The 26277-nt window shown below is 39.1% G+C and overlaps 1 protein-coding gene across 1 annotated transcript; it reads right to left on the reverse strand.

Annotated features, from left to right (window-relative positions):
- Window positions 1–3971: 3971 nt before the first annotated feature.
- Window positions 3972–25300, reverse strand: LOC145978672 (uncharacterized). The gene is made up of 2 exons (XM_083111445.1): window positions 25173–25300; window positions 3972–5744 (listed from the first exon to the last, which is right to left on the reverse strand). The coding sequence occupies exons 1-2, from the start codon at window positions 25193–25195 to the stop codon at window positions 4106–4108; spliced, it is 1662 nt and encodes a 553-aa protein (XP_082967571.1). The 5' UTR covers window positions 25196–25300; the 3' UTR covers window positions 3972–4105.
- Between the last annotated feature and the right edge of the window lie 977 nt (window positions 25301–26277).

Consider the following 26277-nt stretch of genomic DNA (forward strand, 5'->3'; position numbering starts at 1 on the left):
CACTTGGCTGGGTATTCTTGCCCCACCCGCCACTCACTCACTTTCCCATCAACACTTCAACAATTATGAAGATGTCGAACAATGGTTTGCTGACTGGGTCACCTCAAAATGTGAACAATATTTCTGGAAGGGCATCCACAATTTGACAGACAGATGGGCACAATGCATAGCTAGCGATGGCGCATACTTTGAATAAAGCATTTGTTACCTTTCTCCCCTTGTTTTCATTCGGATCAATTAAGAATTATTAACCTGCACACCTGGTACGTGTTCAATTTATGTAAATTTGTGTATCACATATGTGCTTTATATAAACATCTTTGATGTTTTTATACTGTAATATCACATACTATTTATATTTACATGTATCTGACGATATCCATACTCATGGAAAAATGGATCAGTGGCAGTGGCGATGCTACATAAAGGGCAACTAGGGCACTGCCCCACAACAATTTAGCATAAAAAGTTCATCTGAAGAGACGATTGGTATATACGCGTAACTAAATTTTTCTTTTTTCCCTCAACCCCTATGTTGCTGCAACCAGACTTACAGGGTATGCACCCTGTGCGAGGTTAATATATTTCTCCGTCCTGTTGGAGAGAATCCAATCTCAGCTCTGCCCTGAGACGTGACGTCACTGACTGATCCAAACATTTACAGCATAGGCAAGGGACGGTCCCCTCACAATGGAAAAGCGCAAAATTCGTAGCCGTCTCTGGGCAGTGAACGAGGTGCCCTGCCCATTCATGTTTGCCTCGTTCACCGTTCAGTGTTTCCAACGCTTGGCAGGCAGTTCATTCGTTCTTCCAGCCTGCAGCAATAAGATAGGAAAAAATCCTTCGAATGCTTTTCTTCGCCCTTGTTCCAGCGACCTGAAAAGTTGACAACACTTTTTATTGCACAAACTATTCCCCCTTTTTTTAAACAAGGATCCTCCTTTCTTCCCATTGTAATATGGATTTGGACTTGAGTTAGTGTGTGAGTTTGCGTTGCGTTCTGTCTGTGCCAGTGACGTGCTGTGACGTCGACACTTAGGTAGCAGTCAGTGGCGTGCTCAAGGGGGTGGGGTTGGTGTGGGTCACACCCCTCCTCCCTTTAGGGCCAGTATTCCTACAAAAAGGAAGAATGTCAATAACAGGAAAAGATTGCAAAATTATGAATGAGTACTAGGAAAAAGTACACGTAACCCCCACCCACATTCGAAAATAAAAAAAACTATTTGATTTGACTCTAAGCCAGAGATCCTGTGTTTGAATCTCGGATTGGCCATTTGTGTTCTTTGTGTGTGTCCCTTCATCAATTTTGTCGTACCAAAGGTGGTGGAAAAGCGAAGTAAAATAAACCAAATTGAGCAATCAATCAATGATTTGATTTCATTTTTGTTACTTAGCATCGCTTTTTTGTCACATTTGGTTAATTGTGAAGACGATACGATGAAATTGATGAAAGGACGAGCACAGGGAACGCCCATGCCCGGGTCGGGGTTCGAACCCAGGACTCCTGGTGTCGTAGCGTGCTGTGATAACCACTCCCCCACGCTTGGTTGATTTGGTGACAGGTAACAAAACACAACACACTTTTTTGTAGTTTCTTCAATGATATTCATTTGACTTTTTGAGTTCTGAGATACATTTTTCATTCCAAATTATTTCATTATTCACTGCAACACATAGGACAAGAATGCGCACTCATCACGAGTTCGAATCCCGACCTGGATTGTTCATATGAGGTCCCTTCACCAATTTCATCATATCATCACTCAATCCTCATTTTCGCGATAACCAAATGTGACAGAAAAGCGAAGTAAAATAAACCAAACCAACAACAATATGAACACGCGTTCTCTTGCCCAAATAAATACATCCGTATTTATGACTGTTAGAGACCAAGAGTAGTATATTTAAATAAAACACTACTAAAACGAGAGTCAGAGAGAGCCTGAGCACATATTTGTAATTTAATCATTATATATTCCATATTTGAAAAATAAAAAAAAGAAAGAAAGCATAACATTATTGTCTGCACATAATACGTTCCCATACATACATACACACATGTACAACGTGTAAAAGATTGTGTAAATACAGAGAACATAAGTACTGCAGAAAATTTTACCCTGTGTTCTTTAGAGGATTTACAAAAAAAAATATGAGAAACCAATCCCCTATCTGCCCTATAGGAGATAGACTAGGGGACCTGAAAGCCTGGGCTTTCAACCATTGCAGCGGGGGGCGAGGGGACAAGGGAGGTAGAGAGAAATCTTCCTTTTTCCTTGGGCTGGCCGTTTCTACCTGAAAACTGGTCTGGCGGAAGAAGAGCGAGCTAGGGTATCCAGCCAGCTTTGCCCGCGGAGAACACCGATGGACGAGAAGCGTGTGGAAACGAAAGTGTTGCGTATGAGCTGTGGTGGCTTTAACAAGACAATAAATATTGTGATTTAAATATAATTCGAGATGTGAGATTGATTGATCTATCTCTGCTAGACTAGCTACTCCTCAGTGCGTGTCACTGGTCTGTGCGTATTGGTCGCTTATTGGTCGCTTAGGAACTCCTCTCAAAAACCTTAAAGAGGAATAGAGGTTAACTGCCCCCCCCCCCTCTCCACCCAAAATAAAAATGTGCCCTGCCTGACTGAAAAGGCACGCGCCGCCCCTGGTCAGTGGATAAATATAGATTATGATTATGATATGAGGTGCAATGCAGTTTTTACTCTAGTTCTTCTATTAGAATATTAACTAAGTAAACTTTATTTCCATTATTAATAAAAACAAATATTTTTTCTGCTTTTTGTAACCTGGAATGAATTATGCATATTTTGAAGTGGTTGGTTCATTGATTCAAGATTTTTAAGTGCATTTGGCACCCTTCAGCATATACAGAGAACAGTAAGAGGATTCTACTCCCGGTGTTCGCTCTAGAACCATTACAAAACTCAAGAGTACAAGAAGATGCTTTCTCTATTTCAACCTAACGGATTATCACCTTAAACCCCCCCCACACACAGACACAAATATATTAACAATATAAAGGGTCTGTGTGATTCCAATGTGTTAAAAAATTGTAGTTCAATTCAATTATATGACATATATATTTAAAATATTTAATTTAAAGTGCGGAGTTTACATTTGATATTTTCACATACTCAGACTTAAAATACATTTGCAAGCACACATCACAAATGTTATGGGATATACTAATGCAGGAAAAATTGTAAATTGTACAAGAATTTCGAACTCGAATTTACCTAACCAACTTCAAGATATCTTATCTTACAATAGTCTCCCGCCTGTCAGATATATTGTTTTCCAGACACTAACAAAGTAAACGGATTGAGAGAAGTTTGTTTTATTTTCCATGCAACTTAATTTTCCTAAAAACCTGCCTCAATGCATTTATAAATATGTATAAATTCAATGGGATTTGGGTTAATAGAAGTTGCAATTTTTCACTCCTACTGAGAAAAATTCATGCAGAATTCACACATAATTACCAGAGCCAATAATTCATGCATAATTCTTGGAATTCAAGGAATTCCCAGTGAGTAGCCACCCTCTTAAATTAAAGAAGAGGATAAGGAGCCCATTGAGAATGGATAAAAATGCAGGTTGTAAAGGGAGCTGCATGGACAAAAACAACACACAAAGAAATGCAGGGGAAGTCTAGATTGTACCCCAGAAACAGTATAAAAGGCTGGCTCTTCTCAAAGAGCTAAACGCATTGGTCAAGACACTGTCATCGTCTCCCGAGTTGTTGAGAATGTTAATAACCTGTCGGAGCTAACACATAAAATTAATTTGCAAGTTTGGCACAGTGAGGGTGCAGCCCTTGCAGCAAATTATGATGTAGTTGGGGAGGAATGTTTGAAGGACCAGTTTGACAGAGCTGGTGTAACATAAACTTTTTGTTGGTGTTGTTGTTGTAATACTTAACACCTAAAGAAAAAACTCTCAAGCAGTAGTGTTGAAGATATGCATCTATTGTACTTCATAATTACATTAGAGACCAGTGTTAACAAGAATTAGAAAGACATTTTGGTGAATAATAAGTTGACGGAAATTGTGGCTTTAACTTTCCAATCTAACATTTACGATGAACGTCTTCTCATTTTTTCCCAGAAAACTGCTTTGGTTGGAATGGTAGCCTTCCAACGTGACTTATTTTGTTATAGTATTGAAGGAAGTAATTTAATTGTTCTTCATTTTCCAAGAAGATTCCTTGAAATATAAAAAACTGTTTGATACTTGGAGATTCCCTAATGGCACATAATTTCTGCAGGAAATCCCTGGGTCTCTCAATTAAATTGTCTGCACAGAATATTTCTAAGTTTGGTGCACACTCTATGGCACTCAGTAAACATTCGCCAGTTATACTCCCAATTAATGCCATTATTGTTAGATATTCCAATGAAAAATATTTCTGGTTTTCTCCAATTAAGTCTACATTAGACCACAAGAAACAGGAGGCACATAATATCAAATACTTTAGATTTTGGCATGCCTTCATTATTAATTTTAAATTAAATATTTCTGCATCATTTGAAATACACAAATCTGTTAGTCTTGATCTCAGGTTCGGTGCCAGAGTCCATATGTCTGTGTCCTGGTAATTTGACTCAGTTCCTTCAAGGATAATGCCTTTGAGAAGTGGGAATGCATTTAATGTTGCCAGAGGTAGGGACACTGATGGCGATATCCTGAACTCTTTTGCTTCTAATTGCTTTGTCTTAGGGCACATGTCTTCCACAAGGCTGAAGATCTCTGTGTCAATATTTTCAATGTTTAAATGCTCAAAACTTAGTGATGGTAGACTTGGTCCTTTGATTCCCATGCCAGCATCTATCCTGGCTTGCCTGAAGTTCCTAAAGAATGGCTCCAGATCCATCATAGAAAATGATTTTAGGTTCGGGACCAATTCCAATACTGCAATGATTCCAGTGTAGTCTATGTCCATGCACATGGTCAAGTCCAGAAACCTTAGTGTGCTGCAAAGTGCCCTTTTCTTCCTCTTGTAGCACTTCTCAGATTCTCCAGGTGGTAGAAGTTCCTTCAGAGGTGGGAATACATTCGGTACACCCCATACAGTGCTATTCCAGTCAGTTTTCACCCAACACACCTCATAAGGCAACTTCTCCAAGGTTTGAGTGAGAAAGTGTAGACCTTTGTTAGTTACATGGGAATTCCGTACATTTAAATACTGGAGATGATCACAAGTCTCACCTACAAGTTTCATAATATCATCATCACAGATTCTAGTCAGGCACAACTTACACAGATTGGATCCATTTAGTACTTCTCTCAAACGGCTAATGTCTTTGAGTCTTGAGCTAAAGGTGTTATCAAAAAAAAATCTCAATCTTACGAGATCTCTTCCAGTCTCTGAAAGCAGGTTCAGCAATCCATTGAGATATTGCAAGTCAAATTCCTTTGTGAATGTCAGTTCTAAGCCATTGAAGTGGTCTGCAAACAGGACTTCAGCAATATACAAACTTATAGGATGCCCCTCTAAGTCATCCAGTTGCTCTTCTTGTATGATATTCAGTGTTGTCTGTAGGAGTTTGGCTCGTACAGTTAATGGTAGTTGTGAACATACATTCCTCACTGCATCTTTGTTTTGTCCAGGCTCTCTTTTGTGAGTAGAAATTATGTGGTGTCCAAACTTGTTGTACACAATATCTTCTAGAGATTGGACTAATAAGAATTGTGGTTTGAATATCCAACCATTGGGTTCTTCCAGTACATTTCTGAAACATAATATTAAGAATATGATAACAAGGAAATGAGAGCACCTGTAAGAAGAATGAGTATGCTTGAATGGGTAAGAAACATGGAGATTAGACTGATGATGCATTAAATTAACAGTGTAGAAGGTGTGTGTTGATCAGGTTGAACAGTTTAATATTTACCACCTTCTTTCTTGCCACATTGCCAAACACAGGATCAGATGCAGAAAGCTCTTAAGAAATACGTACACCTGGTGGGGTCTAAATGGAGAATTGTGATCACAATTGACGAAGCATATATTTGCCTCAGTGTCAGTGGTCATATTCTGTTGATTACATACTGTAACACCTATGGCAAGGGACGCAGAAACTTAGTTCACTACTGCCAGTGCACTTTTCCAAGGGGCTTCATGCTTGTCAACAGATTTGGTTATGCGTGGAAGTTGCCAATGTGTAAGGTGGACAGAAATGTGAAAGTGAATGCTCCCAACTTCCAGTTATCTTGTATGACTTCCATCTTTCATACGTACATCCCTAGTTTGTACGGCAGGGACACTCAACAGGTGTGCATTCATATGGACAAGTTCTCAAGCCATACCGGCCGAACATCTCTCTGCTTTCATCAGGAGATGGAGCAGGAAAGAGAGATCCATGTTATCCCATTTCAGGACATTCCTATGAAAAGCCCTAATGCCAGTCCTATTGATTCCTGTGAATTCAGACTTTTGAAACTATGTTTGAAACATCTGCAGAAAGCCTTTAGAGAGAAATGGAAAGGATTTCCATGCCTGTTCTCCAACATAGTTTTCTATAATGGGAGCTCCAATGTAGGACAATAGTCCACGATGCTGGTGGTGGCAGCATGGCATTTCATGAGGTCAGTACACCTTGGAAGTCATTCAGATATATCCTGAACAACCTTATGTAGTTGCATCCACTTCCTGTATGACCCAAGCATTCTAATAAAAACATTATAGAGGGATTGGGGTTATGATGAGGGGCTTCACAATTTTTGTTCTCACGTTTAGACTAGTAAATAAATTAATTATATTCTTTGTAATAAAACCTCATGCTGAATTAAAATACTTTAATTTTAGTAACAATATTATGAAACATGTGATATTTCAGACAACGTTGTATTTATTATCTTTGAATTATGTTATTGGCAACAAAAGCTTGTGACGTTTCCTTTGGTGCACAACACTGGATTACCACGTCACGGTAGTTGACCAATCCCCGTGCACAGCAGAGTTATGAGAGATTTCTTTATGTCGACTCTGAGTCATCTCAGGACGTAATGTTGAAGAAATGAAAACATAATTCCTTACCTTTATAATGTTTATCGTAGTTTCATCTTAATTAAGATCAATCACATCGTTATAATAATATATAATGTAACCACAAACACATTCAAAATCCAAAGAACCTTTCTCTTGTATGTTTTGCTGTAACTCACATACACATCTTTTTACATTTCACACTTAACATTCTGCCTTCTTATCCTTCTTCGTTGTCATGGCAACCCAATCAACAACAGATATATCTGTGCCAGACTGAATAGTTTTACAAATGTATATAAACCGGAAATGACTTCTTCTTCCAATGTCACTTTTAATTACACATAAATAAAATAAAACTATACATTTGATAATATTAACACAAACAAATAAAACATATTCATATTGAAAATTAACAAGTAACGCATTACATATGGGTAAAAATAAACAAGGCGTATCAAACTTGAGACATCAGTAGTACAATGCGTAATGGTTAGCACTCTTGCCTTTGGTATGAGTGATCTCAGGTTCATTTCCTGGTAGAAGCTTCAAAATTTTGGTGTTGTCAGCAGATAAAAACAGAAGTTACTTTCTGAGTAGCCCTCGTATATTTTAAGGTGACTATCCACCTAGAGAGCGTTCTGTCAGTTACTAAGGGAGGTTATTGCAGCATGACACCGCAAGAGCGTCGGCCGCTTGCCGGCCCAGTCATGCAACAGGTGCCGGCAAATTGCGTAACAGATAGCCCGTTACACAAACCGCTTGTTTTGTAATGTTTCCACTTTTCACAATTATAGTTACAATTACAACTTAAATAAGCACGTACCTTGTCGTAAGGATGCTGGAAAAGGTGTCCTCTAAAATACAAATATTTCTGGCACTTTATTTTTGACATGTAATCTTTCTTAGACACCGCGAGAGCGTCGGCCGCTTACCGGCCTTGTCATGCATCAGGTGCCGCCAAATTGCGTAACAGATAGTCCGTAACAGAAACAGCATCGCGGCGCATAAAGCAAACCGAAAGTGTAAAATTATATTTAAAACTAATAATAATGATGATCACTAACCTTCTGTGTTATAAATGATGTTGAAAATGACCTCCTTCAACACCAATACATTTCCGGCATCTGCGTATGAAATTCCTCTGAACATCCATAAGCTCCTCAGGTGTGATTCTGGCAATTTCTCTTCTTATATTTTCTTTTAAATCCTCTATTGTACGCGGGTTATTCTGATACACTTTGTTTTTTAATGTTCCCCATAAATAATAATCACAAGGAGTAAGATCGGGGCTACGAGAGGGCCACAACTCAGTACTGATAATTCTGTCCTCAAAAATCTCGGCAATAAAATTAAGTGATTCATAAGCAGTGTGAGCAGTAGCAGAGTCCTGCTGAAAAAATGACTGCTGGCATTCAATGTCCGTTAATTGTTCAAAAAAAGGTTGTAGTATGTCTCTTCGATACCTTTCACCATTGATAGTACCTTCATAAAAAATAGGCCCTATTATTCTGTGCGCATTCAAACCACACCACACACCAATTTTTGCAGGATGGAGCGGAACTTCATGCACAAGGTCAGGTTTTTCTGCGCTCCAATAGCGATTGTTTTGTGAAATTACTCGGCCATTCAACTCGAACCAAGCTTCGTCTGAAAATATGATTAATTCTGGATTTACTCTGCCAGCAACAATATTATCCAGCATCCAGTTACAGAATCGAACTCTAGTCGCGTGATCGCGCGGTTGCAATTCATGAACCACTGTAATTTTGTAGGGTTTTAATCTAAGTAATTTAGTGGCATTTCGTGCTGAGGATTTTGAAATGCCTGTTTCCTGAGCAAGCCGACGGAGGGATTTTTTTGGAGTATGTTCAAGTCGTTCACCAATTTCGTCTAGCTTTTCTTCCGTAAGAACACGTCGTCTGGAAACACGTTTCTTAGGTTCAAGAGATCCTGTCTCTCGTAATCTTTTAACGAGGTTGTAAACAGTATGTCTGTCCGGAACAGGATTGCCAGGAAATTTTCTTGCGAATCGCCTGACTACTTTTCTGCAAGAGTTCGTTTTCACGTAAGTATCGTACATAAAAACTCTTTGTTCAAGACTATATTTGTTTGGCGGCATAACTAATGAATGAATAACAATTAACACACGATAAAGCACTAGCACTGAACAACACGAGTACTGATAAACGCAAACCGAAGTGAACACGTCTAAACAACTGGTAGCCGACAGCTGTCGCATTCGCGTAGTATCGAGAGGCTTCTCGCGGCTTACCACTACTCCGATAAGCCGCTGACGCTCTTGCGACATCTGAGGAATTTCGCTTCTAGCGTCGGCTCTATAGACACTGGATGGACCAAATTTTGAGGGAAGCACAACAAAAGACTACTCTATGAGGATATGTAATGCTCCTGCCGCAACTTTGAAAAAAAAAAAAAAATATGGAAATTACGACGTTCAGAAATTTTGCGTAATTACGGGGAAAATAGAACTTTGGGATTTGGCCCCCGTTTCCCCCTGGACTCACAATTGTCGGAATTTACATAAAATGTTGCTTTTTGTTCATTCTTACATTTAGAATTTAAATTTCTTAAAAAGATGCAGTTGTTGAGCAGTTATAGCCTTTTATATTCAGTTTATCCCATAGTAGCAAAAGGGGAAAAGTGCTTATTTCAAATGGCGCTCTCAGAAAGAAAAACGCACACAGTGTATGATCGCTACTTTACTTCAAAAATATTCACACGTTAAAATTAAGTGACACTGTTAAATAATTCGTTTATCTGCGCTTTCGTTTTGCATAATAATGTATACGTAAGCTCCCCCCTCGAAAATCTTGGGCACGCCACTGACTCTAGTGTTCAAAAGGATTAATCTTGTGTTATCTGCTGTAACGACCCTGCTTGGTCGTTGAAGAGAAAAGGGAAAAAGACTTTGAAACTCTCCGAGCTTTAATTGAGAGCCTAGAGGAAATAAGAAAGAAAGAGAAAGAGGAGGAAAAAGCCAAAAGACAAAGAGAAAAAGAGGAAGAAGAAGCCAAAAGACAAAGAGAAAAAGAGGAAGAAGAAGAGAAGCGTAGGAATGAACTGCAAGCACTCTTTGCCCAGCAGAGGACTGACATAGAAGGTCTTAAGGCCGGAGTAGAAAGTATTCAAATTACTTCTCAGCAAGATATAGTAAAGGTTGAGGAAAGATTAAAAGGGGTACTTCAGGAAAAACTGGAACCATTATCTCAGTGGCGCGGACAAGTAGAGATTACAGTGGAGTCCATTGAGAAAGCTGTCCAAAATTTGGGAGAGAAGACCGAATCCATCGAGAAAGTCGTGCAGGAACAGAAGGAAGTGATGGAGTCAATGACCGCAACTCTGCGGAAGGACGTAGAGCAGGCAGCTGAAGAGAAGGTGAATTCTCTTAGGGTAGAGACAAGGAAGCTTGAAGTATCTCTGCGAAGAGAAATACAAGATCAGACAGGAACATTTGTTCAGAGGGTAAGCGAACTTCAGGTTCAGTTCCAAAGATTGAATGTTCAGCCAGAACCCACTCCAGATGTTCATTCCAGCCCTTTTACTCCGGATAGAGATCTGAATCCGGATGCTACTCCTTATGAGCCGCCCAGGTTAGCTGAGAAACCTCTATTCGCTGCCAACAGAAAGAAGGCTGACGGAAGAAAGAGGCCTTGATACGATGATACTTCAGATGGATCGCCACCTAGAAGAAGGCCAGATTTTAAGATGCCTAGAATGGCGGATATCGCCCACATTCCTAAATTTAAAGGCGACATTGAGGCTCAGTCAGCTGAAAAATATCTTCGGGAGCTCAACGTCAGCTTTGAACTTATGCAGGTACCCGAGCATTATAGGCTAGAGTTGCTTCCTAGAGTCTTCACTGATAAAGCTGAACACTGGCTTGCAGGAAATATTGATAGTTTCGTGAATTATGCTGACTTTTGCGCCAGGTTCAAAGAAGAATTCGCTTCTGAGAAGGCTAGACAACGGCAGCTAACAGCTGTGAGAAACAGGAGATATTCCAGACTTGTCCACGAAAGTATGGAGAGCTTTGCCTGGAGCGTTTATGCGGCCTATAGAAACCTGAGTGATAACTTTAATGAGGGAGAAGTACTTAATTTGATCATCGGACAACTTCCTTATAGAATGCGAAACCTTTGTTTAGCACATGCGCCCAGAACGGTAGATGACCTAACTCATTTCCTGAAGGATTTTGAAATCTATGATGAGCCAGATGCATGGAGGAACAAAGATGAACCGAAGGGAAAAGAACAGAATCCCTCAAGGAACTATAAAGTCCGGAACATAGAAACGAGGCCAAAAGGTAATTATCAGCGCCCTCAACGTTTCACTAATGAAAGAGGAGGCAGGCGTGATTTTAGAAGAAACTCTTTCCGACCTTACCAAAACCAAAGACGTAGATCTCCTGACCCAAGAAGGATCCGTGAAGGTAGAAGTAGCCCTAGTCCTCCGAGACGAAGATTTACGGGTGAGCAGAATGAGATTCGCGGACCTCCATCTCCTAGACAAAACATTACATCGGAGCAGGAGGAGGCCGTAGAAACAGCGCGGGTTTTTCATCAAAATCAAAGGTCCCAGTCTAGCCAGACAAACTAGGACCTTGTCTAAATGCTTCGTTCCTGTTTAGGCAAGGGACTTCGATGGAGCGGCCCAAATTAATAGATAAAGATGTCCAAGAGTTACTAGTAAATTTCCAGCTAACAGAAACTGAAGAGACCATTTTACAAAAGGAATTGAAGTCTGCAAGGGAATCCAAAATTAGATACAGATCTCCAGTGGTGAAAGCTAAATTAATGGACTTTACAGTAACCTGTGTGATTGATACTGGAAGTGAATGCTCGATCCTTAATTATTCAATCTGGACTAAGTTAGTGGATAAGATACCTGGCATACAGATCCAGAAGGTTCCAGAGGTGCGATTGGTAGATTTCTCTGGAAGTCATAAGAAGCGTGTATGTGGAAGCAGGCGTGTGGAATTAGAAATTGGTGGTTTAAATTTCAGTACCGAGGTTTTCATCTTAAAAGGATTTGGAACTGATCTTCTGTTAGGAATGCCTTTCTTGAAACAGCACGAGGCTGAAATCAACTTCAGGAAAAATATGGTAACGTTGTCGTTCGGAAAAACTTCTGAGCAGAGAGAGGGGAATCCTTTAAATATTGATATAGTGCGGTATATCCAAAGAATCCAAGATGAAGAAGTGGATTGGATGTATAAACCCACTGACCTCAGAGAGAAGGTCGAAACGATAAATATTTTGCTCGATTCCCAGAAACAGGAGTTATTCAGTGTGCTGCTGCAGTATCTAGAGGTATTCTCAGAGAAACCAGGAACCATGGAAAGTGCTGAATGCGAGATCGTACTGAAAAGTTCTGAACCAGTTTACCGCCACCCATACCCAGTACCGCTTTCCAAAAGAAAAGCTTTGGAAAAGGAATTAGATCTCTGGAAAGCTTGGAATATCATCCAACCATCTGTGTCTCCGTATCTGAACCCATTATTAGTGGTCGACAAGCCTGACGGAAGTGTACGGCCTTGTCTGGATTTTCGTCAACTCAATGCAATCATGGTGGTTCCTAAGAGCTCCATTCCACCAATTGACGAATCTTTACAACGATTCCGAGGATCACGATACTTCACTAGTTTGGATCTGGCCTCAGGTTATTTGCAGATTCCCCTAAGAGCAGAGTGTAGAAAATATACAGCCTTTTCCTCAAAGGTCGTCAATATGAATTCCTAAAAATGCCCTATGGCTTATCGAATGCAGTTTCTACTTTTGTATCTGTTATGCACCGTGTGTTTGGACCTGAGACTGAAAGGTATTTAACGGTGTATATTGATGATCTCCTTATTTTTGATTCGGATTTTCCAACTCATTTAACACACATAGAAGAAGTTCTTCGCAGACTGGAAGAAGTCGGTCTCAAGGTGAAATTAAGAAAATGTAATTTTGTGAAAGGAGAACTAGTGTATCTCGGACATTTAATCTCTGGTGATCAGATCAAGGTAGATCCAAAGAAGAATGAAGCCATTCTAAGGTTCCCTCGCCCTAATAGTAAAAAGGACATTAGAAAGTTTTTAGGACTAGCAAACTGGAGAAGAAAATTCATAAAGAACTTCTCTGTGAAGACAGAACCTCTGGTGCAGCTGCTTTCCAAAGCTACCAAATGGAATTGGAGTCCAGCTCAAGAAGAAGCTTTTTCTCAGTTAAAAGAAGAATTGGTAAGTACTCCAGCGTTAGTGCAGCCGGATCTAGATAAAGAGTTCTGTATTCAGAGCGATGCCTCAACTAAAGGTTTAGGGTGCATCCTATTTCAAGAGCAAGGAGAAGATAAAGCTGTTGTTCAGTATGCTAGTCGAAAATTAAAGAACAATGAAAAGCATTATTCAATTCATGAGCTTGAATGTTTGGCCATTTTATTTGGAGTGAATAAGTTTGAAATGTATTTGAAGGGTAGACATTTCAAGATTTATACTGACCACCGTGGATTAGTATGGCTACAAAACTCTAAGAACTGGAATTGCCGTCTTACTAGATGGTCCCTCAGATTGCAGTCCTACTCTTTCGAGATTATTTACATCCAAGGAAAAGAAAACTTAGTTCCTGACGTGCTTAGCAGATATCCAGCGGAAGATGAAGATGTGGAACCAGAAACCAGAAATTTCCATGTGAACTACATCTGGCAGGAGCGAGATGAAATAGAGGAGGTGGAAAGTTGGATAGAAGCTCAAGAAGCTGATGACTTTTGCCGGCCTGTCATCAAAATCCTAGAACAAAAGGAAGAGCAAGATTCGCCTGCAGAAACAAAAGTTAAGAAGTTGTACCAAAGGTATGGTAATCTTTTGTTTAGGAAGAGTTCTGGAGATGAAGTAACGTGGAAGTTGTGTGTTCCAGAAAAGTTCAAGGAGAAAGTTAAGAAAGAAAATCACGACGAGCAGGGACATTTCGGCCTAGCCAAAACCTTAAACCGAATTAAGACTCGTTATTTTTGGCCAAAATTGAAGGCAGATGTAGTTAAGCATGTTAGGGATTGCCTCACGTGTGCTAAGACTAAGATGGATAAACTAGGAATCCTTAAGGGCAAGCTGCACATAAATCTGAAGGATCCTCACCAGCTGCTGTCCATAGATTTAATTGGAAAGTTACCTTCATCTCAGGGATACCAATACATCTTGTCCCTGGTAGACGTTGGTACAAAGTTTGTCTCAGTTTATCCCTTACGGCGAGGGACTGCAAGAGAGATAATAAATATAATGGAGAGAGGATACTTTTCCCACTTTCCAAAAGTTAAGGCCATATTGTCAGACAGGGGTACCCAGTTTACTTCAGGACTATGGAAAGACTACCTTGACCAGAAAGGCATAAGATATTTCTTCACGACCGCCTACCACCCAAGCAGTAATACAATCGAAAGGATGAATCAAGAAATTGTAAGGTTACTCAGATTGTTCTGCCATCGTGAACATCAAAGTTGGTCTAAATTTTTAACTGAAATCTGTTGGCTACTCAATAATTCGGTATCTGAAGCCACCGGCTATGCTCCTTCAGAATTATTCTTCAACAGACCCGTTCCTAACGAAGTCCTTGATCATTTCAACTGGCCTATCAACGAAGTAGACCCGCAAATCAAACTGGAATCAAAAGCTGTTTCTAGCCAAGTCCAAAGAGCGCACTAGAAATATCAAACGAAAATTTAAGACTAAAGGCCATGCGCTCGAGCTGCACGAAGACGACTTGGTTCTTGTTCGAAATCATAAGCTTAGTTCGAGGAAGAATAAAACAATAGCTAAGCTCTTCGAAGTGTATATTGGACCTTATTTAGCCACTGATCTTTGGAACAACACAGCAATGTTAGTTCACCCCAGGACCAGGCAACCCATCGACCGAGTCAACTTCGACAACCTTCGCCTCTACAGGTGTTCATCGGAGCGAAGAAGAGAAGTGGTAGGGGAAGAAGATGACCTAGTGACTAATGTGTAGGAGAAACAGACTCTTATTACTGTCATTTTTTTTTTCTGTTGAATTTGAAATCAATGTTTCATGAAAATTTTTCATAAATTGTAAGATTTAAATTTCTTCAAAATTTTCGCCCGAGGAAGGGGCATATGTAACGACCCTGCTTGGTCGCCATTTAATTATTATTAGACCTTGCGTGGTCACTATATTCTTTTTAATCTGATGAAAGAGTTAAGCGGAATGTCCCTGCGAGGCGTACGCTTTTAGTTTAAATGTATTCTGAAAATGTTAACGGTTCCACCTCTACGTTTACGAGCTTCACTCATTATTAGACCCTGCGTGGTCGCTATATTCTTTTTAATGTTATCAATTATTATCATTTACATTGTTCAACGTGTTGTTTAGAATAGCAGAGTCCTGCGAGGCTCATTATTAATTGTATTATCTGAATGCACACAGTTTTAGTTTATATTTTCACGTGCATCTAGTAATTTTCCCACTAGTGATTTCTCAATGTCAAAACCTTGATATTTCTCAGTACGAAGTTTGCAATATGTAAAAAAAATGAGTTAGCAACGCGTACTTGTAGTTAAAATTTTCACCACCCATGCGCCACCGCGACTATAAAACCCAGCGCAGTGAGACCGGAGCTCAGTTGGCTCCCGGATGTCAACTGGCAAACATCTTGGGAAAAACCGGCCATCCAGCCAGAAGCCTAGCAGCCATCCCAGAAGGAAGGAAGGAGGAAGAAAGAAGAAGAAGAGCCTAGCAGCAACCTAACTACCCGGTCTAGGTGCCAGGTTCTACCTGCCTGGCTTGTCTAGGAGCACCTAGACCTCCTTCCTAACCTGCCGCCCTTGTACAGGAGACACCGGTCGGCTTGCCGATTCCTAGCTAACGCCGGGGGTGTCGCGGCATCCTTAAATCCTTTACCCAGCGCCCGCTTGTCGGAGGTGCCGGCTGGCTACGGCCAGTTCCTAGCTGTGGTTGGGGGCACCGCGCACATACTACTTTCTCTTACAGGGGAGTCCGTGACGTCAGCAGCGAACAGCGCCCTAAATAAAATTAGGTCCCTATACTCCCCCTGGCGCCTCACTGCGAGGAATAAATTGGATGGTCCCTTCCCCCCTTTTGAATCCAGAAGTGGTGAATGCACGTGTATGGCAAATGTAAATGCACTTGAGTGATAAAGGTTAAAGACTAGTGTGCTAACAGACTTTCTTACGATAAGTTTATAATAAACATATATATATATATATAAAGCTGTTGTTCACGTTTTACCCAGCAAGCCCTGAGATATCTAGAATCTGTGTTCAACGACTGGTAAGAAGTTAGCATTTATGGGTAGACTTTTGCCGTCCTCCTAATTGAAGTGTTTAGAGTGTGGTGATTTTGTGTAGGTGGGACGTTGCACTGCAAAATAAGAGTCATGGTTTTGTTTATTCGAAGGCAAGACAAGAATGAAAAATTGAATCCTTTATGTTGGATGAGTCATTGCTGTCAGAAGCGATATGGGCAGAAATAAAGTGCCAGAAATATTTGTATTTTAGAGGACACCTTTTCCAGCATCCTTGCGGCAAGGTACGTGCTTATTTAAGTTGTAATTGTAACTATAATTGTGAAAAGTGGAAACATTACAAAACAAGCGGTTTGTGTAACGGGCTATCTGTTACGCAATTTGCCGGCACCTGTTGCATGACTGGGCCGGCAAGCGGCCGACGCTCTTGCGGTGTCATGCTGCAATAACCTCTCTGTATGTACAGCAGGAAAGTAACTTCTTGAAATAATTCAGAATAATACACTCTCCTTAAGTAACTGAAATTATCTTCCATCTCACCAGGAAGTCACTAAATATTTATTTGGATAATAACAGTAGTGAAGATATAATAGAAGTAATGCCAGCACTGCTTGCACTATGAGGATCATTTCAAAAAAATATGATTAGATATTCTTTACTGTTTACTTATGTTATTGTGGATGTCGAAGTTACTGCATTCCTTTATAATAGCCTTCTGCATGTCAAATTCCTGGCAATTTTCTCATACAGTCAACCAGAGGCATCGCCTGAAGGGGGTTCATGGAGCACACAAACCCCCAACTGAAAACGGAAAAACTTCAATTTGTTTTCTTCTCTGCTTTATAAAACACTACATTTCAAGATACTTATTTTACAAAGCAGCTTTTTTAGTTCCTAAAGTCTTCACAATGCTTCAAATTTACCAATTTCCTCCGACTGTTGACAAGAAAAGCTCAGCAGGTTAGACAGCGAGAGTCCGGGGCACATCTGGCACTATGAACTCCCTCTGCTGTACTCTTCCTGCTCCACTGAAGAAGCCGAGAGAAACCAAGGGGGGAAGCTGGAAATCGGAGCATGTGCTCCTTCTGAAAGAAACTGTCAACAGATGGCAGCAACTGTTAAATGTGCGGATATCGGCAGAGGCACAATTTTCTTTACTATTCCCAAGAATCTTATTTTTCATTTCCTTAACTTTTGTATTGGAGAAAAGTAAGCAGTATTTAAGATATAATGCAAGCAAGCACTGTTTGCATTGTTATAGTAATTCCTAAAATCTTCGACCCTTTTGCCTAATATCTTTCTTTTCCAATACATTTCACCAAAAATTAAGGCCGCAAACTTCCTCAACAACTTCATTGCAAAAGGTTGTCGCGCACACAAAGCTTTTCAGTTGCATGGCGAAGGTTTCGTTTTCAAACACTATATCACCAAAATGAGCAGATTTACACTTACATCGACATTTTAAATGTAGACGAGTCAAAAAGAAAGTAGATGAAGACACTGCTAGTAGAAAATAATATTTATGTTTGTACACATGTAAACGAGTATGGATAAATATCCATTATATTTTTATTGAAAAGAAATTATAATTTTTATAAACTCCTACAGGTAAACTTTAAAACAATAATTTTTAGTATCGCAAATTGCAATTCACATCATGAAGTTTGAGCATTGCCAGAGACTTACCAATGAAATATAGGAAAGCGGTTGTAAAATTACAAATTGCTATTGAAATTATTATTAACAATAATAATAATAATAATAATAATAATAATAATAATAATAATAATAATTCATTAGTATCATGGTTATTGGGAATGGTGGCGTGGTTAATTCTTAGCAATAGGTAAAATAATTTACAACACTAAATAAGGAGAGAAGAAGGCATTTCAATAATTCAAATTGTTTACCTTAGTATTTTATTTCCTTGTTTTCGAGGATATTGACAGGCATGGGGGGTGATAAGCGGAAACGATAAATCGAAACAGAGACGGCGATTAGAGAGGTGCCCCACATTTTCCTCCCGCACTATGCTAAACCTTATATACAGAGGGAAATATACTGTCTTTGCCCCCCCCCCCCCTTGGTTCTGGAACTCAACCACTGAATCGAAATAAATTAAAATGGACTTGTGTTTCGTAAATGGACTTTTGCCGGGCTCTCTGGTGAAGTGGCTAGCACAATACAAGGTCCCAGGTTCATATTCTTCATAAAACGTGCATTATTATATTCATATGTCTTGTTTTACTTTATTTTATTATTTTTTCCTTGTACTCTACAATTTGTAAACTTTTTTCTATGCTCAATTAATCAGTGTCCACTCACATTTAGTGATTTCTTCTCTGTGATTGTGATCAACGATTGATTTTCTTAATTTTCTAAGTGTTTGTATCCCATCTCGGTCTGGAAGGGGGGGGGGTTAAAATTTTATTTTAATTTAGGCTGCTTGTGAACACCCAATGATTTTCTTCACGCAACGCCACTGCCGTCAACAGAATTGTTTTACTGTATATTACTGAGGGACTACCCTATCGCCTGTACTAGGTCATGGATGGTCTTGAAGAAATGCCCCCATAGTGGATATTTAGCTTCTGAAACAAGTCGGAGTCCCAAGAACTCATGTCCAGACTATAGGGGCTACCCACGAGTAAACAAAAACATGTCGAACGGCACAATCGATTGTTGAACTGTAGCACAACAACTTCCGGTTCACGGAGGCCGGGTAATTCAAGCGCATACTTGTGGCCTTTCTTCTCGTTTTGTATATCGGATGAAATGGAACATATAAAAGCACTTGACAACGAGGAGAATAAGAGATATCAGGGCAAAGTAGAGGCCTTTGCATATCAATTGGATGAGCAACTAGGAAGTAATACGGCATTATTCCAGGATGAGATCCATTTGCTGATCGTCGTTGCATTGGTGATATATGTAGCCTACATATTTAATAGCAAGTAATTTTTTTCAACAGAGCGAGAGCGCTTAAAGCATGTAAATCTTTGGATGAATACATTTAGCCTATGTTTTAAGTGAAAAAGTACAAGATATATGGACATATAAAAAACGGAAAAAGGAGCTTTTTTCATCTTTCTCCAGTCATGGCGAGTCAGAGGGATGCGGTAATGCACAGTTGCTGGTTTCGTTCCCGTTTGAACGCAGAAATACAAAATGCTCATTGTTATTTTAAGTCAGTTTTCTGCTGTTTGTGTTAAACATGACGATGAAGATGAATAATAAACTGGAAAAATTAATGATGGGACAAACACAGTGACACACCATTGCTTGACCATGGTGTTCAAACCTAGGATCTTTTCTCTATCAATGTTGAAAAGATTTCCATTGCAAAGACGAAAATTAATAATAGTACCCGCACTTAATTTTCTGGTTACACAAAAAGATAGTTCCTCTGGTTGCACAAAAATGTATTTCCTCTGGTTACACACACACAAAAAGGAATCTGGTTCCACAAAAATTTAATACAGTTCGTGTGTACTTCAAGAACGTAACGTGTAACCTATCTGACTATGATCGAGCATCTTTTGAAAGGAAAAGTAATATTTTTGCTCATATCACTAAAACAGAGAGAAAAATTTGGTTGGGAAGGAAACAGGATGGGATATTTTTAAAGTCCTGATGTTCAAAACAGGAAAATTAATGTTATTTCCCGACTAAATTGGGAGATTATAGGGGTGGAAAATATTCAACATTAGCCGATACTAAAATAAATGTTAATTATACACACAAATTTCATCCTCGGGTAATGATTTATTTTTCATTTCTGGAATAAAAACTGCTTATTTCAATAAATTTCGGACATTTAGTACAAAAAAAAATATGTAGGGAATAAACTACTTTTAAACTCTATCATTTTTTCCGAAGTCTGGATCGGAACAGAATTTTTTTCAGGTCCCGACTTTTTGGGTTCCTGCACGTCCATTGTCATTACTGCGGAGTCTAATCCTGCTTCCAATTTTCACGCCTGACAGCTTGAATGCAATAATTTTGGTGCCTAGATCTCGAGGAAATGGATGAAGAAAGATCCATGAAAGATTATTTAGCCCTGATCGTAGTTTACATCCTCCTCGTACACACCCATTCGTTCCTTTCATACATGACACAATCTCAGCTCCCTTTAGCGGCATGTTGTGAGCCTACGAACTGGAAGTTCTTGTGCTACAAGTATGGCATCCATGCGAAGGCACTTCCTTCCGGTGGATAGCCCCTATAGGATGGTGCTCTCGCACTTCCCAATCCCAAGCATTCTCTCCACTGAATTTGCAGTATGGCACCTTGAGTTGTGGTGCAGCACAACTGAATGTCACCAGAAGTGTTGATTGTTTCTGACAAATAGCTGGGCGAAGGTGATTCTTCAGAAAGTTACCATAATATTTATGGTTCGCAGTAACTCTCTTCAGCATTCTGTGACAAAGGAAAATGATCTTGTAAGTGTAGACAATGAGAAGCCTCACATTAATGTTGGTAGGTGCTTCTTGGCAAATCAGAATGGCAAAGCAGTGAACCACTGTTAGATATGGAAGTGCCTCATGACCATAAACTTGCTCAAGTTGTCTATCACACGCACACAGAAAAACTGGGCTAATTGTACAATATAATTTGCTCCCACATATGCTCTATCTTCTTGAGACCATCCTTTGCCACTGGTTAATAATACTAATACTGTTTATGAAACAGTAAATGAAATTCAAGAAAACGTACCCCACATGCATTTCTTAAATCAAATATTGCATATATACTAGGATCATTTTTTAAAACAAGTGATTACTCAACAATATGCCCACTGTTTGTCACTAGTAGATAAAATTAATCATAGATTCAGATAATGAGTTTATTCCTGCCTCTACACATGACATGTCATAGTTCCACAGACTGACGTGTGGTGGCAGCACTGAGCTGACTGTAGCCATATTAAGTAGTGCGCTCTCAAACAATATTCTTATAAAAAGAACAAATTACATTTAACAAAATTCAAGTTGCGCTTGAAAGAAATACTGTTAAGTGTCACAAAGAACTTGTGCAAGCCTGTGATGATATCCCACAGTGGTTAAGTGGTTTGCCATACTGATTCGTCAAGACAGCAAAACTTCCTACAAACACCCAGCAACATTAAAGTGAGGATTCTTGTTGTCTGCGATTACCAGATTGTTCTCCTTTGTCACACAATGCTGAAGGGAGTTACTGTAAACCATAAATATTATGGCAACTTTCTGGAGAATCACCTTCATGCAGCTATTCATTGGAAACTTGGCTGGAGACTATTATGAAAGGAATACAGTAACCTTGTCTGTCACAATTATATAAGTAGCCAGTTATGAGTATGTAATAACTTTTTTATTTTTATTTTTTAAATAATCCTCATATATGCACTGAATTTCTGGGGCAATGCAAAACTAATTCCCCCACCATATAATGGAAGTCTTGGTACTGGTTGATATGCCTTTGAAAGCATTTGCCCCATTATACAAGTAAAACAATTCCTGTGTGTATCTTTGTACAGAAATAGCGCAATGGAAATGCAGACTATAAATTATGGACTTTTTAAAAAAGTGGTTTCCTTTTGTTTTAAACTGAGTTGGAAATCGCCAAGAAGACTGAATGACAAATGTAGTTCCCTTGGAAATTGAGATATTTTACCATTTTAAAGTGAAAACACCAGAAGGTTTGCCTAAATTGGAAAACACCATTAATTTTTGTTTTCTGTTGGCGGCAAAATTTTGAAATAAACTTCAAAAACAATTTTATGAACATACAATTTAAAATTAATAATGATAACCTGTGCAACAGCCCATGAGGGTCAGGTCCTACCTACTGACTGACAAGATTATCCAAGCAGTTACTGACTTGTGGTCATCACGATGAATACTCAGTCATTGTTGTAGGTTTTAAAAACCGGGTTATGCTACTCATTTTGTAGCTCCCTAATTTCCTCATGATGGTGGGTCACCACAAGTCCCATGCATAGGCCAAAATCTCAGGAGAAAAGTTGTTATGCTCCTCCCAGGTGACTGGGACTTGCACACTTCCCACAGTCAGAGCCCAAAGTATGATGCCTTAGACCAGTGTTCCGCAACCGGTGTGCCGCAGCACACTAGTGTGCCGTCACAAGGTGAAAGGTGTGACGTGAACTTTTACCTACTATTGTAATATTGTAAGAAATTAATTGTCGATTTTAAGTAAGAAGGTGCTTGTTTATTCTTGCTGATAACTGTTATATTTTCATAGAAATTAAATGTAGTTTATTTACTCAATATTGTTATAGTTTGCTCATCTTATATGTATTCTAGTCCTGTAATATTGGGCCGGTTTGATGGGTTACAGGCGGCAAGCTTTGTGTTCACTGCAAAGAAAGCCGCGTAAGACTTTTAGCGGCCCGCACCAATCATACAATAGAGCTATTCAAGCGAGTTCTTTGTTTGTAACACTGCATCTTTTGTGTACGGCTGGCTGTTTTGTGCCTGTTTGTCGGCGCTTCTTAAACTTTATTGCTCTTTTCCTTCGCCGAAGGACCCACACATTGTCAGAAACAATTACAGTATTTCATCAGTTCAGTTCTGTCACAGCTGTGCTCTGCAGTAGTGCGAAATTGGATTGCTACACCAGTCTTACTACAATGGATAAGTTCCTTGTACGGAGTGGTCCGTCCTCGAGTGCAAGTAGTGAAACCATCAAGCCCGAAAAAAAGAAACTGAAAGTAGTTCACCGGCAATATAGTGATAACTATTTATCTTATGGTTTTTTTTGGTGTGGTGACAAAACATGCCCAATCCTTGAGTGTGTTGTGTGTGGTGAAAAACTCAGTAATGCTGCTATGGTTCCCAGTAAATTGAAACGACATTTGTCAACAAAACATTCCTCTCTGTTAAGTAAAGATGTGAATTATTTTCGTCGGTTGTTGAAACAAAATAAAAAACAAGTGACGCTCATGACTACGTTGGTACGTGTTTCGCAAAAAAGTACAAGAAGCTAGCTATAAGTAGCCGAACCTATCGTAAAAGCCAAAAAAACACACACAATAGCAGAAACGTTGTTAATGCCCGCATGTAAAGAAATGGTAAAAATAGTCCTGGGTTCAGAAGCTGCTACTGAAATTTGAAAAATTCCTCTCTCTGCTGACATAATCAGCCGCCAAGTTAGTGACATGTCCAGTGACATCGAAGACGTTATGAAGGAGAAAATAAAGAGCAGTCGAAAGTTCTCAGTTCAGATCGACGAGTCCACCGATATTGGCGATCACGCACAACTTCTTTCCTTCATAAGGTATGTTGATGGGGATGTAATTGCAAGTAATTTCTTTTTTTTTTTTTGCAAAGAACTACCCGAGCGAGCAACCGGTGAAGAAATATTTCGTACGACTAATGAATATGTGGTCCTTAATGAATTAACATGGGAGGACTGCGTTAGTGTTTGTACAGACGGAGCCGCTTCTATGACAGGCCGAGTGAAAGGATTCGTGGGTAAAGTACGTGAAGTAAATCCTAACTTATGAACCGACCATTGCCTCATTCACCGCGAAGCCATTGCTGCTAAGTCTTTGCCATCTCCTCTGAAAATTGTGATGGACGAAGTAGTAAAAGTCGTGAACTTAAACAAATCACGGCCCTGCGGCTTTTTAACGTTTTGTGTCAAGAAATGGGATCAGAGCACACTACACTTCTGCTACATACAGAAGTACGATGGTTATCTCGAGGTAAAGTGTTAATGCGAATGTTTGAACTTAAAGAGGAGGTACTTTCATTTTTGACTATTGAGGGGCATGAGTATGCTGATATATTTGCAGATGATGAATGGGTATCTAAGTTGGCATATGTTTCCAATATTTTCGTACACTTGAATGAACTAAACAGAAAAATGCAAGGTAGAAACGAAAATATTCTCACTATTATGGATAAGATTCAAGGATTTATTAATAAGTTGAACTTGTGGATACAGACAATTGAAAATGGATCGTGTGAGATGTTCCAAACTGTATGGCCCCTTGCTGACGATAACAAGGTGTTGATGGACTTAATTAAAGAACATTTAGTACTCTTGCAGCAGACTTTCAAAAAAATATTTTGGAGAGAGCGTTGAAGATTTTGACTGGGTTCGTGATCCATTCAGTATGAATTCGAAATATCTTCCGAAAAATTTACGCTTACAAGAGGAACTGGCAGATTTGAAAGCAGACAGAACATTGAAATTAAAATTTTTCGAAGTGCCTTTGGATACATTTCGGTTGTCAATAAGCAGTGAATACCCGGCTATCTCCAAGATGGCAGTTAATGTGTTATTACCATTTTCAACTACTTATTTGTGTGAACTGGGCTTCTCGATGTTGAATGCAATTAAAACATCAAAGAGAGAGAGACTCAAATCCATCGATGAAGAAATGAGGCTTGCTTTGTCATCGATTCCGCCACGAATCAGCCGTCTGTGTGCAGCTAAGCAGGCTCAAGTATCGCATTGAAGGTATAAGTAGAGTTATTTACTTTAAAATTCGTATTAGAAATGTGTATTTTCTACAGTGAATTAAAGTTAATACATTTTTAATAAATGCATAAGTCTATTCATGTTTTATAATAATAATAATAATAACTATAATAATAATAATTGATTACATAACGATGTAATATTTCGTAATTATATTAAGATTCATATGATTTTGAGGGGACAGACATTTTGGTGTGCCGTGTTGAGTCTAGGCCCGTCTGGGGTGTGCCGCGAGTAAAAATAGGTTGCGGAACACTGCCTTAGACCACACAGCCATGGTGTGGGACAAAATTTAGAATTATAAAGTTTTAGTAATTAGCCATATTTGTATACATTTGATAAGGCTTTACTTTCAGAATATCAGGCAATGCATAATGGGAACAAACAAGAAAGAAATTCATGTACTCACTCAGCAGCTAAGAGATCCTCCATACTTCAATTTGTATAGCGTGACATGCTGTGTGTTGAAATTTGAAATTATTTATTTTTTAACACAACTTGATATTTTATGTTCTGTGGTAACTAACTTTAATTACATCATGATGGCTTTGTCATTCTGCAGTATCCCGACAACAATTTCAATTGTTATAGGATTTATTGTTGATTATATTGCATAATTATTTTTCCTACAAGGTTTTTTTTGCTTCTACAAAAGTGCATAGTTATAGCACATATTCCTTAGTCTGAACTCTGCACCAGATCTCGAGGTCTCTGACTAGGCTATTTTTTTTTCATTCAGGCGAAGCCAGTGTTCAGTTGTTAGAACAAATGCACAGTATGCCAGAGATGCAGGTGCGAGTCCTGGTTGAGCCTGGATTTTTTGCTGAAATTTCTACATAATATTTGTAAGTTTATGAGGTGTGGCAGACCTTGTAGACGGACACGTGTGGCCTGTAACACCACTTGAAAGTAAATGTGATAATTACAACCCAGAAGTGTTGGGGACTGTACTACCAAAAACATTACAAAATCATGTATGAAACCAACTGTTTCCCTTTGTTCATGAATTTCTAAATCTACTCATCTTCATCCACTCCACATTCAAACATTAAAGAACAAAAAATATTACTGATTTTAAGGGCTCACTCGAGCTATAACTTTTTTAGCAAGAATTGTGTAATATAGTGCATGGATTGAGAGTAAGTAAACACTAGTCTGACTATAACTGTTTTAAATCGCGGCTCATAAGTTGTAATTTTTGTAGAAACTAGAAACTTTGAGGATATTGGTCAGTCTGATATTGGAATTGGTCAACACATTGTAAGATAAGGGACAAAAAATGACTTTTTCTATGTTGCAGATCCTCTAAATTCTGCTGATATTTTGATATCCATGGTTAGATCATATTTTCAGATTGATGATGTTTGCTTGAAACTTGAGGCTAACTGGAGGGGATGCTTTTCATAAATTTTCTAGCTAGTGAATACCATTCCCCATATAACCTCACCTTCCAGTACATCTTTTCAGGAATTTTGAGGGAGGGGAAGGGGTCCCAATTTGAATTGTGGAGAGAG

Source organism: Lepisma saccharinum, chromosome 25 (genome assembly GCF_977018435.1).
Source record: "Lepisma saccharinum chromosome 25, izLepSacc3.1, whole genome shotgun sequence".
NCBI classification, from domain to species: domain Eukaryota; kingdom Metazoa; phylum Arthropoda; class Insecta; order Zygentoma; family Lepismatidae; genus Lepisma; species Lepisma saccharinum.